The sequence below is a fragment of the Zootoca vivipara genome, chromosome 12 (assembly GCF_963506605.1).
Source record: "Zootoca vivipara chromosome 12, rZooViv1.1, whole genome shotgun sequence".
Classification (NCBI taxonomy): Eukaryota; Metazoa; Chordata; class Lepidosauria; order Squamata; family Lacertidae; genus Zootoca; species Zootoca vivipara.
In genome coordinates, this window is record NC_083287.1 from 22,710,814 (window position 1) to 22,725,009 (window position 14,196).

Genomic DNA, 14,196 nt, shown 5'->3' on the forward strand with positions numbered 1-14,196 from the left:
TTCTTGTGGACCTTTCTATTCTGCCTTTCTATGATAAGATCCAACTCAGGACGGTGTGTGTGTGTGTGTGTGTGTGTGTGTGTATCTCGAGGAAATAATTAGTGCTTTTTCTTATATGAAAGGCTCCATGGCTGCTGGGAAGGTAGGGGCGCCATATGGTTTTATGGATTTCAGTTGCTTTGATTTTAATGAATTGTTTCTGCACAACCCTGGGAACTTTCAGGTTAAAGGCTGGATTAATCATCCTCATCCTCATCCAGAGATGGGGTTGCTCCCAACCATCTAACCATCAGTCCTGCCCCAGTCACTTAAAAAAATGCACCCTTAGGATTTATAAGCATTGCAACACCAGCCATAATGATTTACATAAGTACATTAATGGAGATTGGTGTTCCTCGGGCACAACTGTAACAACGCCATAGCAATCTATCCATTTCATAGCTGCCAAGTTATCCCCTTTTTTAAGGGATTTTCCCTTATGCTGAATAGGCTTCCTCGAGAGAAAAGGGAAAACTTGGCAGCTATGATCCATTTATCAAAAGTTAAGGTGTCACTTTCTAGATAGATACAAATGTCTGGCATATATAAAATATGATATGATATAATCATGTGCTGCTTAACTCTGAATATGTGTTGTTTTAAAATAATTATGTAATAGTGTGGCTGCTGGAATAGCAGCGAAGGTAACGGGATTGAAACCTAGCTGGACTCAGGATTGCAGACAAAACTACATCCCGACTTTCAACCAATAGGGATTTCAGATATGAACTCTCCTTGTACTTAGACAGGTATATGTTGTGCCTTTTCAGAGCTCCAGAATGTTCCATACTTGTTAAACTGATCATTCCCGATCCCGATTACAGTTTATTTCAAAATAAAAATTATTTCAGCATAAGAGAGCGGTAAAGCAACAGACGAGATTGAGTCATATGAGAATTAGCAACTCTGCCAGTGTTGATCTTGTGCTGCATCGCGTTTTCAGTGTGTTTATAGTCGCTTAAAGCATTCCAAAGGAAGATTTGGTTACTTCGTGTTTTTTTGTCATGTTTGATGGAGATTCCACAATATTTCCTGTGAACTGTTAGTCGCCCTCGGTCATTGCAAGAACTGAACGTGCAGATTAAGTAACAGTACTTCTGAACACACCCCGTCTCATTATTATTTTTATAGAAATATGGTCGCCTGCAGCAAGCTGTTACACCAGAAGGTCACAGATTTTTAAATTCCTGTTTATTAAAGCAGCAACTCTTGGTAGGGATTATCTAGAGTTTGAAAAACACATTTATTTTCGTTGAGGTGAGAAATATCGGCAGTAAAGGGACAGCGACAGTCCTACAGTCAAAACCCTAATACTCCAGATCCATTTGGCAGTGTCTTCCTCCCCAAACCCAAAAACATTTAATTGAAAATAAATCCCACTGATATTTATTTGTGGCCAGTCGGGTTTACTTGGGGTGCCTAGGAGAGCATTTAGGAGCAGAGTGCCCAACCTGCAAAACACAATGCACTTACTCGAGAGCAGTTATTTTTCTTTTTATAGGATAACTCTTAACACATTCAGTTCGTTACATAGCTTTAAGTACAGCTCGGCAATGCTCCTATCCACAGCACATGTACTATACAGTACTTAGAAGCGAGTTCCACTGAAGTCTTTGAGTTTTGCTTCCAGCTATACGTGCTTAGCCTACAGAGTATAAATAAATGGATGGCTAATGGCATCAATAGTAATTCTGGGTTCAGATGAGTATACTACGGAATGGGCAAAGAAAGGGGGGATTTTAAGGCATATAGCAAAACAGCCATCAAATGGTTTGGATCTTGTCCTCCACTAATTTCCATCCAACTTTGGGGGATGTGGAAGGTTACAAAAGTGCTTTATAGCAGTGATCTCATGCACCATCACAACAACCGGATGGAAGAGGTCTCATTCATTGATACTCCCAGTAAAGCGTAGGCAGGGTGGGGAGGAAGAAAAGACTTCAAGGCCTCCTGAAATTTTTACTTAGACAGAATTTCCAATACAGGGATCTTCCAGGTCCAAGTCTTCCAGCCACAGCTTTCTCTTTTTACTCTCCGGTAGCCCCATTAAATTCTGTGGCATTGCTCTAGAGCAGGGATGTGGACACCTGCGGCCTTCCAGATGTTGCTTCCAGACTGCATCTTCCATCCTCATGAACAATGGCCATACCAGCTGCATCTGATGGTAGCTGGAGTCCCAACTACAGCTGAAGAACCATAGGTTCCCCCATCTAGAGTAAAGGTTGTTCATTTTGCCTACCAGTGCCATACACACCAACACATCTCACTGGCTGGGAGCAAAGTACAGCAGAAGTTGACTCTAACAACCTGTTGCATTGGGCAACACTAGAGGGTATGGACTATCCCAGAGAAGAAGGGAAGTTTTTTAGGGCATGCTTCATGAACCTGGTGCCCTCCAGATGATTTGGACTACACAGCTCCCATAATCCCTGGCCGGTGGAGTTATTGTAGTCAAGCTACATCAGGAAGCTGAGGCAATACAAAAATCCCAGAGCCCTGCCCTCCGATATGAATGAAATCAAGGTTCCCCAGCCAAATCATATGGTCCCTCCTTGGCTCTTTTCCCGACTGTTACCTGCATCACACTATGAGACTTTCCTTGTCTCACTCTTAAGGAAAGCATCGAACTCCTTGTGCTGCCAGATCCTGCCGAGAAACAAACTCCCAGTTGGTTGCAAAGAGAGAAAACCTGGTGTGTATGAGAAGTTTCGCCTTTATGTTTCGCCGCATGGTCTGCAATGACAATCCCGGTCGATTCAACTCTGTTCTAGCAACGGCCACAATGCCTGGTGTTCCAGAACCATAAATTAAACAGTATCGTGGTTTTGGTCTGGGAAATGAATTCTACACAACCCACCTATGTTCAGCATATTTTATTTTATTTTTAATCTAAGTACAGATTTTTAATTTTTTTTAGGTAAGGGTTACGGGATGGTATTATTACGCAATAATGCATTCTCCCCACCCCCAGCTACTAGGCAGAGGAGTTGTGGTTGTTGCTCCACTTTCCAGAAGCCTGCAGTAAAACTGGTAAGTTTAGCTGGATTCTCGCATTTCTCCGAAGAGGAGTTATCCTCCTTCCTCAAGTGGCTCTTATCCATCATTTTATGGGAGGAGACAACTTTCACCTACTTCAACGTGGGGAGCATTAGACGTCTGGACCTAGTGCTCCCCCAACTCGTTTTAAAAAATCATCTTCATTGGAAATATTGTCAAAATAGTAGAGGTGTATTCATCTGTAAAGGAGGAAATGAAGGTCAGAACACACACACGCTTAGTAAAATCGCAGGGGGAAATATGCTACAACCCCTTGATTTATTCTTACTTTTTTTTAAAAAAAGGACAAAGCCCACTTACTCCAGACAAGTGCTAAGAATCAGAAGAAACTTACTCCGGAGTAAACGGAATTTGAGTTGCAGCGTCAGAAGCACTTCCTACCCCCACCCCCAAGATGAATACTTAGGTTTCGAAGTCAGCTTCCAAATACGAATGAGTGTTCGATGGTTAAATCTCCTGAGACTAAGCAATCCGGATAGTACTTTCTGTGAAGGCAAAGCAATGGAATGAAACTGATGGGATTTTTTAAAGTTTTAGGAAAATAGTTCTCACACTGTAAATCGACCTCCCCCCGCCCCGCCTCCCTGCTTCACCTAATCATTTTCTTATACCTTCAAAAATAATACAGTGGGCCCGGGGTTTAGGGAGAACGATGAGCACTCACAAAGAGATCCGGGGATATGTTTAATTACTCTTTTATAACAATGGAGCTTGTAATCATGTGGTAGCAATTCATCTAACCTCTCGCCAGAAATTACAAAGATTGCCAGGGAGAGAGTTGATTTCTCTCTCTTAAAAACAGTGGCTAACCCCTAGCAAAAATGTAATATAAATTAGAAATATTGTTCTATACGTATACATCCCTGGTCTACGTAAATTGTAACCCATCCGGAAAAAACACAAAACACAACTACTCCAGGCCCATTCTAAAAAAATCAGGCTATTCTTTTCATCGCACTTTTCTTTCTTTTTTCCCATACCCCTTAAGATAAAGGACAAACTACCTCACTTTGCCTGATAAGACTACATTAAGTGGATTGATAAATTTATCACTTTCTAGCGGCACTCCCAATCCCATAAATAGTTAAAATATCATATTTCTGCTTAACATGAGGGTATCCATACTACGATGTTATAAAATCTTTTCACCTAATAACTTTTAACATAACGCTTTAGCAGGTCAGATAGAAACAGAAACTAACCTACATAGGCGAGAATGAGAGAACCCTCGCCTACTTCAATGCGGGGAGTCCTATATTTGTGTTCACACACACACTCACACACATACACCGTCGCCGCCGCCAGTTCTTAAATTCTCAAATTCCTCAGAGGATCCATTAGAAATTGTGGGAAAACGATAAAAGGTTTGACAGAAGTGTATACTGTAAATATATACTGTACTCAAACAATAGGCACTGAGTCATCCCAAGTCTGACTTTGATTCGTTTTATGTTTCCTGGACGTTTTAAATCTCTCTTGTGTTCTAAATAGAGGTTTCAGAAAATGGCCGGTTTTTAAATCACTGAGAGGGAGAGAAAAAACACACTAGAGATGAAATAAAGTTTTGCACTCCTCTCTCTGTGTGTGTTGTAATATACCTACCCTGATTTTAAACAGGAATGCGCTTTCTCTGTGTGCAATCTCTGCACAAGTCTTCCTGAATGTTTCTCCCCCTTTAGCATTTGCTTTTGAAAATCTTTCTTATTTCCCAATTATCTCCAAGGGGGGGAAAGAGCACTCAGTGGGAGGGAGGGAGTTAGGATGTCCAGCAAATGCTGCTCGTAAAGCTGTTTAATTACATTAGAAACACATGAATATCCTTGAATGCAAAGTGTCCTTAAAACTGGCTCAGGAATGTTTTCAGAGAAAATGATGGGAGGAGGAGGAAGAGGCCTTGACAGTTTTCCTCCAAAATAATGTGATGGCAGGTAAATGCTTTTGCTCGTGAAAATCAAATCCGATTAAAAGACTTCTACCATCATCTTTTAAAAGTTTTCTTCACTCCTGGAAACTGAGTTATTAGAAATCAACATCCTTCCATGGATTAGACCAAAAGCAATGTTTGTGTTTAATAAAAATACAGCACACCATTCAGTATACTTCTATTCCTACTACTATGTCTGCTGCTGCTTTTACTACTACTCCTCATACTCATACTACTAATAGTAATAGTAATGTGGACATTAGGTAGCAAGGGCCACATTAATTAAAATGGACCTGAGTTATGCCACTGGTTACAATCAGAGAAATTTCCCAATCCAGAGAAATGTTGGGTGTATTCTCTTTCTCCTGAAGTACTGGTATATGGCAAAGCTCCATTTTCAAAACAATAATGGAGCTGGGTAGCACTCTTACTCCTGCCTGTCCCATTGAAATCAATAATTCAAGTTAGTTAGTTGCTGGCTAACTTAAGTATTATTGATTTCAGTGGGTCTGAAGTGAATCAGGGCCAAACACTGAGCTCCACTGCAGACTCATTTGGAAGGGAGCCCCCTCTGATTCCATGGAACACAGTTTGGTTCTTTGGGTGTTTTGTTTTGGTGTTAAGGAAGGCTTTCCCTAGTACTGTTTTTATATAACGTTAAAGTATTTTTTAAGTGGTAGCATCTATTGAGTAGGGGAGAGACGGGGCGGGGAAAGAATGCCAGCTTTTTCGTTTTTCTATGAACTGTGTCTTCACCCTACCTAAGTCTGCGAAAAATGTATTTGCGCTTGAGGAATGCTCTAGAGCCACAGGGAGAAGGGAGACGCCTCTTACGCTCATCCACTCACGGTTGCAAACCCCCTTCCATTAATACATAAACAGAAGTTGCAAAGGGGATTACTTTTCTCTCTCAACACTTTTAACACTCTCGGGTTCTCCTGAATAAACACAACCATGTCATTCCTTTTTTCTTTTCTAATGCGTTCCAAGGGTTTGGTTTTACATTAGAAATGCCCCTCTCTTCTTCCACCAGATATCGTTCTGTGAGGTCAATGCCTCTCAAGCGTCATTCAGCGGCCAATTTCCATTGTGTTCAGCTGAATTTCTGGTCCGGTTAAAGAATGGAGTCCAGATTCTTGATTTAAAAGGCCGCAGTTCTCAGTACAACTGGAAGAGGGGCCATCCAACTTCATGCGGCGATCTTAGAAGACCGTCATCATTAGCCTTTACTGTATATGGCGCATAAGAAATAATCCGTTAGGCCACAGATTGATGAGGGCGATGTCGTGACCATCTCGTAATATTGATTAAGCATTCCACAGGAGTGGAATGAGCCCGCCTACTAGGAAGGGAGTACAATTTGGGTTTCTACCTCCTGCGGAAGGAAGACCCACCATCAGAGAACAGAGCACCCAAACTTTCTATTATCCTTGGTGTCCGCAATCCTATACACACACCTATATACACACCGCATAAGCGGAGAGGACCCACACACCATAGGTGTGGGTTCGTCTGCTATGGCGGATCTTTCTTAGGGTTGTCACAGACAAATCAACAAAAGCGGGATGGTGGAATTCTGCAAGAGTTTTTACATGGACTCTTGTCCCTTTTGCTACACAGAAGCGAATACCCGATCTCTGAAGTGAACAGATCAGTTTAAACCACCAATAACTTCATTCTGGCTACTTGCATTTAGGAAAGCAAAGAGGTTTTAGATTTTTTTTAAATCTTATTTTAATTTGACCTCGTCCAATAAGGAACAGATTTCGCCCATGTTATACCGGTACTCACTTATCTAATATTAATGGTCAAACCCTAAGGTTTTCCTGTATGCTGGGCTCCTCGCCTGGAAGTTTTTAGACCATGCAAAAAGCAACGTCCACATCCAACCTCGCTTTTTTTTTTTTACATGCTTCTTTCTCTAGCATCTGTTGGCTTTCAGTGTGGACCTCCACGTGAACTCATTGGACGCCTCTCTTGATCCCAATGACCGGAGAAGCAAAACAGGTACATTGGACCGACGGCGATAACCGCCCCATGTTTTTATTCCTCAGAAATCCATTTCTGAACCAGACCAATGGAGGCGCCCCTAGAAATGCTCATTCTTTCATCCGCACAGCAGGTCAGGCTGAGTTTGAAGAAGCTTCTCTTCTGATCAATATCCAGCCAAACTCGGCCTTTCTTGGGAGCCAGAGCAATTATTTGAATATAGCCTCATCTCCCTCACACCCACCCACCCTGCGGTTTGTTTGTTTTTTGTCATCGGAACTGGTCAAAACCAAGCAAGTAAACAAACAGCATATAGGAACCCCACCTCCACTGGTACATCTTTTGTTTTGTTTGCTTTCTTCTTCTTCTTCTTCTTCTTTTTTTGCACCGTGCTTCACCCTCAAAGAGCCACAGTTTCACACTAACCAGAAGAAGGAAGGGTTTGCCTGGAAAGTGACAGACGAAGAGGCCGAAAAGGACACACACGGAGGGGGGTGGGTTGGAAAGGAGTAATTGACTGCCCCCCTCGTCTTCTTCTGTTTCTTTGTAGCAAATCAGACAAGACTCCTCCGGCTCTGAATGACCATCCTGGCATTGGCTAGGTTGCCGCTTTCAACTTGACCTTGGCCTCTAGTCGTGTCTCTCCACCACCCCTCCCTAAAAGAGCGCTGCCCTGTTAGCCTTTTGCTGGGGTAGGTTAATGAATTGAATGAGTTGGGGAAGGCTGAGTGAGTGTGCTGTGTTTTGGCTCCGCTGCAAGGCGTTTTGAAAGAATGAGATTCCACAAAAGGAAAGGGAAGGCGAAAGGAAGCTCCCCCTCCTCTCCCCTCCCTGCCAAATAATGGAAAGATTTCGAAGCCCACATTTTTCCTAACGGCTGAAGCCCGGAAAGCGGGGTGGTGGTGGGGGATATGAAAATATGCCAGGAATAAATATTTGCCTTTGGCCATGAGGAGGAATGCGGAAAAGACCATCCAGGAGGAGAAGGAGGAGGAAAGGAGCCCTTTATTGGTTACAATTAAGAGAATTCGCTGAAATATTGTCCGGTGACAAGAGTCCTCTCTGTCGCATGCCATTCTCAGCGAAAAGGGCCAGGGCAGGGCAGACTGGGGGACAGGCAGGCGAACTGACAGATCTGTTCCTTCCTACATACAAGGGACTGGGAGTCTCTCCAAACAATGCACGATTTAGAATTCCATCCTTGTAGCACTGCAGCGAAAACAATGTTGCAATCCCCAACTGCTCGCACAATAGTTCATAAATACCTGTCAAGCGTGCATCAAACAAGCAGGCAGAGGTTTGGGTGTGGTGGGTTTTTTGTTTGTTTTGCTTTGCTTTGCTTTGCTTTTGCTTTTGTTTACAAAGACAAGTTTACTCCCTTCATTGTGGTCAGAGGTCAGTAAATCTCAAATCCCCACTCTCTTGTGTGATTGATTATATTACCACGAATTAACTTCTACTTGCATTTTGCAGAATGCATATAAATCCTCAAGCAGTCGTGTCTGCATAACATATACTCGTTATAGAGTATGTGCCAATGATAATAACAATAAATTAATAATTAATTAATAATTAATAGAAAATATTCCAAGGAAGTGCCCTTTTATTGACATAGTGGCTTTCCGTGTTAGTAGCCTGTGCTTACGCATAGCGTTTCGGTGCAAAGGGTTTGTTATTAATGATGATAAGGGGGGAGTCCCTATGGTCACTCTTAGACCATAAATAATCCCACACAATATTTTTATGGTCGGGGATGATTCAAGCAAAAAATTGTAGGCTGAGAGTTTTATTGTTGCAATAACAAATAATACAGGGAGGCTGATTCATTTCTGAGGTCTGCTTAACTCCTTCTCTTCCACACCCCGCCATGGCAAATCTGCTATCTACATTCTGGATTCTGCTCCTCTTTTTCAGATGTATTTGTCCAAAGGAAGAGTGATATCATTCAAAACGCACATATATGTTTGTGTGTATCTGGACAGGTCAGGAGAAGATGTGAAATACCCGGCGTTGACAGGCGTTGTGGTTTTAGAAAGAGGTGTTTCGACCTCGTAATGGTACAAGCAGTTTGCAGTCCTATTATAACACGAGAAAATACGAGTTTAAGCCTAGTGAGGGAGTGAGGGGGAGGGGAGGGCGGGACGTTCTTCAGGAAAAACCAAAACCGAAAAAAACCCACATACACACACACCACCAACCACCAGTTGATGAGCAAGAAAAATACAGAAAGTCAGAAGGCTTTGACATTAAGACGGTGGAGTTGAGAGCCTGTTGAAATAATTTCCTAGAGGCAATGTGCTAGAGGGAGTGGAGGGGGAGGGGGAGAGGGAAGAAATCCACACTTTGCAGAGCTGGGGGTGGGGAGGGAGGCGAAATACCTGCTCTTCCTTTGCACCCGCGTTGGCGCCTCCCTCGCCACGCAAAGTCGTGAGTGGAAGGGGCGGCCGCGCGCGCGCCAGTGCCGTCCGCCGCTGGCATTCCAAGCCGTGGCGCGATTAGGCCATTATTTAATTATCTGCCCTTTATTCCTCAGATGTTTATCAGCTGCTTTGCATATCACGTGGGGGAGGGCGGTCCAATGAGCGCCGTCGTGGCGCGACACTGGCGCGTCAGCCCTGGTCAAGTCTGGGAGATTTAGTATCTCTTTTTTCAGTCTTTGGGGCTTTTAAAAAAGAGCCACTAGTCTCAATGCGGATCGGGCTATGACAGCTTCCGTGCTCCTCCATCCCCGCTGGATCGAGCCCGTCATGTTCCTCTACGACAACAGCCTGGAGGAGATCAACAAGAACATGGAAGCCGGTTTCCACGCGGCGGCGGCGGCGGCCGCAGGCACCAACTTCGCCGCGGCCAACCAGTGCCGGAACCTGATGGCTCACCCAGCCTCGCTCGCAGCCCCGGGCAGCGCCGCCGCCTACACGTCGAGCGAGGCGCCCGCCGCCGCCGCGGGCATGGCTGAGCCCGGGGCATCTGTCAAGCAGTGCAGCCCCTGCTCGGCCGCCGTACAGAGCTCGTCGGGGCCGGCTGCGCTGCCCTACGGCTACTTCGGCAGCGGCTACTTCCCGTGCCGCATGAGCCACCACAACGCCGCGCTCAAGTCGTGCGCACAGCCCGCCGCCTCCTTCGCCGACAAGTACATGGACACGTCGGTAGGCGCCGCCGGAGAGGACTTCACCTCCCGCGCCAAGGAGTTCGCCTTCTACCAGGGCTACGCCGCCGGACCCTACCAGCCGGTGCCGGGCTACCTGGATATGCCCGTGGTGCCCACCATCGGAGGCCCCGGGGAGCCCAGGCACGACTCGATGCTGCCCATGGAAGGCTACCAGCCCTGGGCTATCACCAATGGCTGGAACGGGCAGGTCTACTGCCCCAAGGAACAGAACCAGCCGCCCCACCTCTGGAAATCCACTCTCCCGGGTAATGCACCTGCATGCCCCTTCTTTTCTACTCCGGAGTAGGCTTACTTAGTGCCTCACCGTCTGCCTTGCCCGGTAGAATTAACAACGCCCCTTCTCCTCCTAAGCCTCCACCATCACCCCTCACTTATTAGCAACAATACGGTCGCTTCCCTTAAGAGACAGAGAGAGAATTCGCCCCTGTTGGGCTGCAAACCTAATCCACACTGATCTGGGAGTGAGTCCCATTCAGCTCAGGAGGGTTTCTGTCCCAGCAGACGCGCCCAGGATGGCTCTGCACCTATCCGTACTTCTCAGAGTGCAACTGCAGCCCTCTTAGTTATTTCGCTCACTGCAGGGTCAGCCCCTTGCTCTGAGAAGTAAGAATAGCGACTTATTTGGCTGTCGAACCAATCATCGTGGTAGAAGTGAGAGTTGTTTTTAATGCCAGTCTCTTATCTTCTACAAGGTGGTTACCTATATATGAGCCATTTGTTATTAACTTTCATAGGGAGATAGTGCGTGTGTTTGAATCAATAGAAAACAGTAGGGTTTACTTGCGAGTAATGCATGAAAGATCCGATTGTTGCTTCGCTATCATCTCTCTCACCAAGCGCGTTCCTGCCTCTTTCTCCGTCTCTCCAGCCAAAATAGGGAAGATGTCTGGTCTACTAGTATACTAATATTTACCTCTTTTGCAACATCACCAACCCAACTAGCAGCAATTATAATAATACTTATAATACTGTAGCGTTTGTCCTCTTATTCACACTCTCCCAATACTCGTTAGATCAAACCTCTCATACGTAATTTGATTGTGATGATTAAGCCCCCTCTTCCTTAGTATCACTGTTGCCATTCCTTACACCACTATCACTCAGTTTAGTTCCCCGGCTTGGGCTATATAATAAAACTTAGAGGTTTTGTTGTTGTTTTTACTTGCTCAATTACTAGCCTTATGATTAACATGAAGCCTTCCTAGACAGTGAAGCATGAACTCCCTTAGTCAGATTATTCCTCTACGATCAGCGTCTTCAGCAAGATATATGTATATATATATATTGCTACTGCACCAGAAAAGTACTAGTAGCTGTCTTGCTTCGAGTCAGAAGATTGTTACTCCTTCTGACTGCTCTGCTTCCAAATTATTTCGACCATCCGTTCCCCCTTCTCCGCTCCCCCTCCCCCCTCACTTCTTCAGCGGTACCAAAACTAAGTTTCAGGTACCTCAGCTCTGCTGGATCTAGTTTATAGAACGTGTGCACGATTTGTTTGTTTATATATTTATTTCCGAGGAGCGAATCGGCTCGAACAAATCTGCCAAGGGGCATTAAGTCTTCCCGGTTAACAAGAATTTTCCACCGAGGCTTCAGCTCGCACACTTCATCGGTTATTATAACTGCGTATAATTTTCCTACAGTCTCTTGGTGTTACAGGGAAAGGTGCTTGCAGCGAAGCGCTTGCTAACAGCAGAAAAGCGAAGCCCGCATTTCTGGGTGATGACTTAGGAGCCAAGGCAGGCCTGTTGATTACAGTCCATTTTAGCTTGGCACTGCGTGAAGGGGGAAGGCGTGGTAAAGAGTAATAAACTGATATCATTTGGTGATGGTCGTAATAATGCTAATGCCCGCCTTTCTGTTTTTATTTTTTTTAATTTTATTATTATTATTATTCTAGACGTGGTTTCGCACCCTTCGGATGCCAACTCCTACCGGCGTGGGAGAAAGAAGAGAGTGCCTTACACCAAAGTTCAGTTAAAGGAACTAGAAAGGGAATATGCTACAAATAAATTCATTACCAAGGACAAGCGCAGAAGGATATCGGCCACTACGAACCTCTCAGAGAGGCAGGTCACAATCTGGTTCCAAAACAGAAGGGTGAAAGAAAAAAAAGTCATCAACAAATTGAAGACGACGAGTTAACGGATTAAATGAAAGCGCAGCTGCCAAGAGGCCTAAAAAAAAAAACCCCAACTCTCTTTCTCTATATATTTTTTTGGTCCAGATTTAAAAAATAATAATAAGTAAATAATAAGTAAAAAGAAAATAAGAAAAGACAATGAACCTCTTCTTTCACCAGAACTCTCTGTCTCTTTGGAATTATGGCTTTTGGAGAGAGTGAGTGAGAGAGAGAGAGAGAGAGAGAGAGAGAGAGAGAGAGAGAGAGAGAGAGAGAGAGAGAGAGAGAAAGTATGGGTTCTTGAGAAATGCTTTAAGACTTGTCAGTGCTCCCGAAATCCAGAAGAGGCTATTTCAGTGACTGACTCTGAGATCCCAAATGCCCAATCCAGAAATATTTCAGTTAAGAAAGATAAACATTTTGTCGAGAAAAGCGTGTAAGTATTACTGTGACTGTTGTAGGACACTATTTAGGACTGTAATCTGAAAGATGGCTTTTTAAAACACACACACACACACACACATACACACACACCCTTTGCGATCCAGTTTCTTGCGTTGATCCCCAAAAGCATGTTTGAATGGTTGCTCAGGTAAACACGGGGGTGGGGTGGGGTTGTACAATTACTGTATGTTAAAGCAATGCATTTTGTGTTTTCTATTTTATTTGCTTTCTGGAGGAAAGTACCAAAGACAGCAGTAATGAAGGAAACTCTGCGAAGGATGAATATTGAAAGGAAATTAAAACCAATCTAAACTACCGGGTATAGAAAGGGGAACCTTACAAAAAAAAATTGATTTACTTTCCAATCGCTCATTTCTTGATCCCTAAACTCAGTGATAATAGAATACTCCAGAGATTTGTAAAGGGAGTCTATAGCTTTTCAGCATCAGCTACATTAATCAAGTAACAAATGGTGCAAATCCCATAAATTACTTGGGTAGAAACAGAAACATGAGAGTGATAATTGTGATGTAACAGAAATCCCTTTCTAAGAGAAACAATCTCAAAGGACCTGATAATGAAAATATATTTTGCTTCCCAGAGATATTTTGATTTGTATATTCTATAGTTTGATCTATGAGTAAGTAGACATTTTTCCTTCTTTGTTTTCAGTTACCAGGCTGCATTAGTAAGTATAGGAATTCATTTTACAGCACTTTCACCCATTGAAACAAATCAGTCCGCAATTTCAGCCAGCACATTATTATTCCCCCCCCCTGTTCACTAGGAGAGGCTATCTTGTAAATAATTTTTTTAATCAGCACACTGTGAAAATGTATTGGTGCACCCTTGGTTTGTTTTTTGTTTTTTTATATTTTTACTGAAAATGAAAATCTAAGAGCTGTAGAAAGATACTAGTGTTAATACTGTTAATAAAATAGTCGTGCTTAAACCCTCCTTTATTTCTCTCCCTCTGATATATATATATCATGCATTTCAGGGCGAATGTACTTATCCTGCAAGCCTAATGTTTTCTCCTAAATTGCTGATATGGTCCATATTTTCCCCGTAAATTACCTAGCCCAGAAAGCGATTGCGTGATAAGTAGCTTTACTAAACTATAAATGTTTCAGTAAGGTTAAAAAGTCAGGTATTCTGAAGCGGGGGGAAAGGAGATATAAACGTTGAGCCGGAGCACCCCTTCCAGAATGAAAAACAGTTGTTAGAGACCACAAATGCAAGAGTGTCGTATTTAAGGTTTATTGGCAGGACCGGTTAAGAGTTTTTTTGGGGGGGAGCAAGGAGAAAGAGAGGTTTTGGTATTTGTTGAAATGACAGGACTAGGAAGGCCTTAAACCTTGACCTTGATGGGAGGTGGGTGGAGAAAAGACAATTTGTGACCTTGACTTTTGACAGCTCATGAATAGCCTTCTTCTGGATTAGTAGATCAAG

The 14,196-nt window shown here is 43.7% G+C and overlaps 1 protein-coding gene across 1 annotated transcript; it reads left to right on the forward strand.

Annotated features, from left to right (window-relative positions):
* The first annotated feature begins 9,591 nt into the window (after nucleotides 1-9,591).
* On the forward strand, nucleotides 9,592-13,701 carry HOXA13 (homeobox A13). Its single transcript, XM_035129671.2, has 2 exons — nucleotides 9,592-10,423; nucleotides 12,079-13,701. The coding sequence occupies exons 1-2, from the start codon at nucleotides 9,712-9,714 to the stop codon at nucleotides 12,321-12,323; spliced, it is 957 nt and encodes a 318-aa protein (XP_034985562.1). The 5' UTR covers nucleotides 9,592-9,711; the 3' UTR covers nucleotides 12,324-13,701.
* The last annotated feature ends 495 nt before the right edge of the window (nucleotides 13,702-14,196 follow it).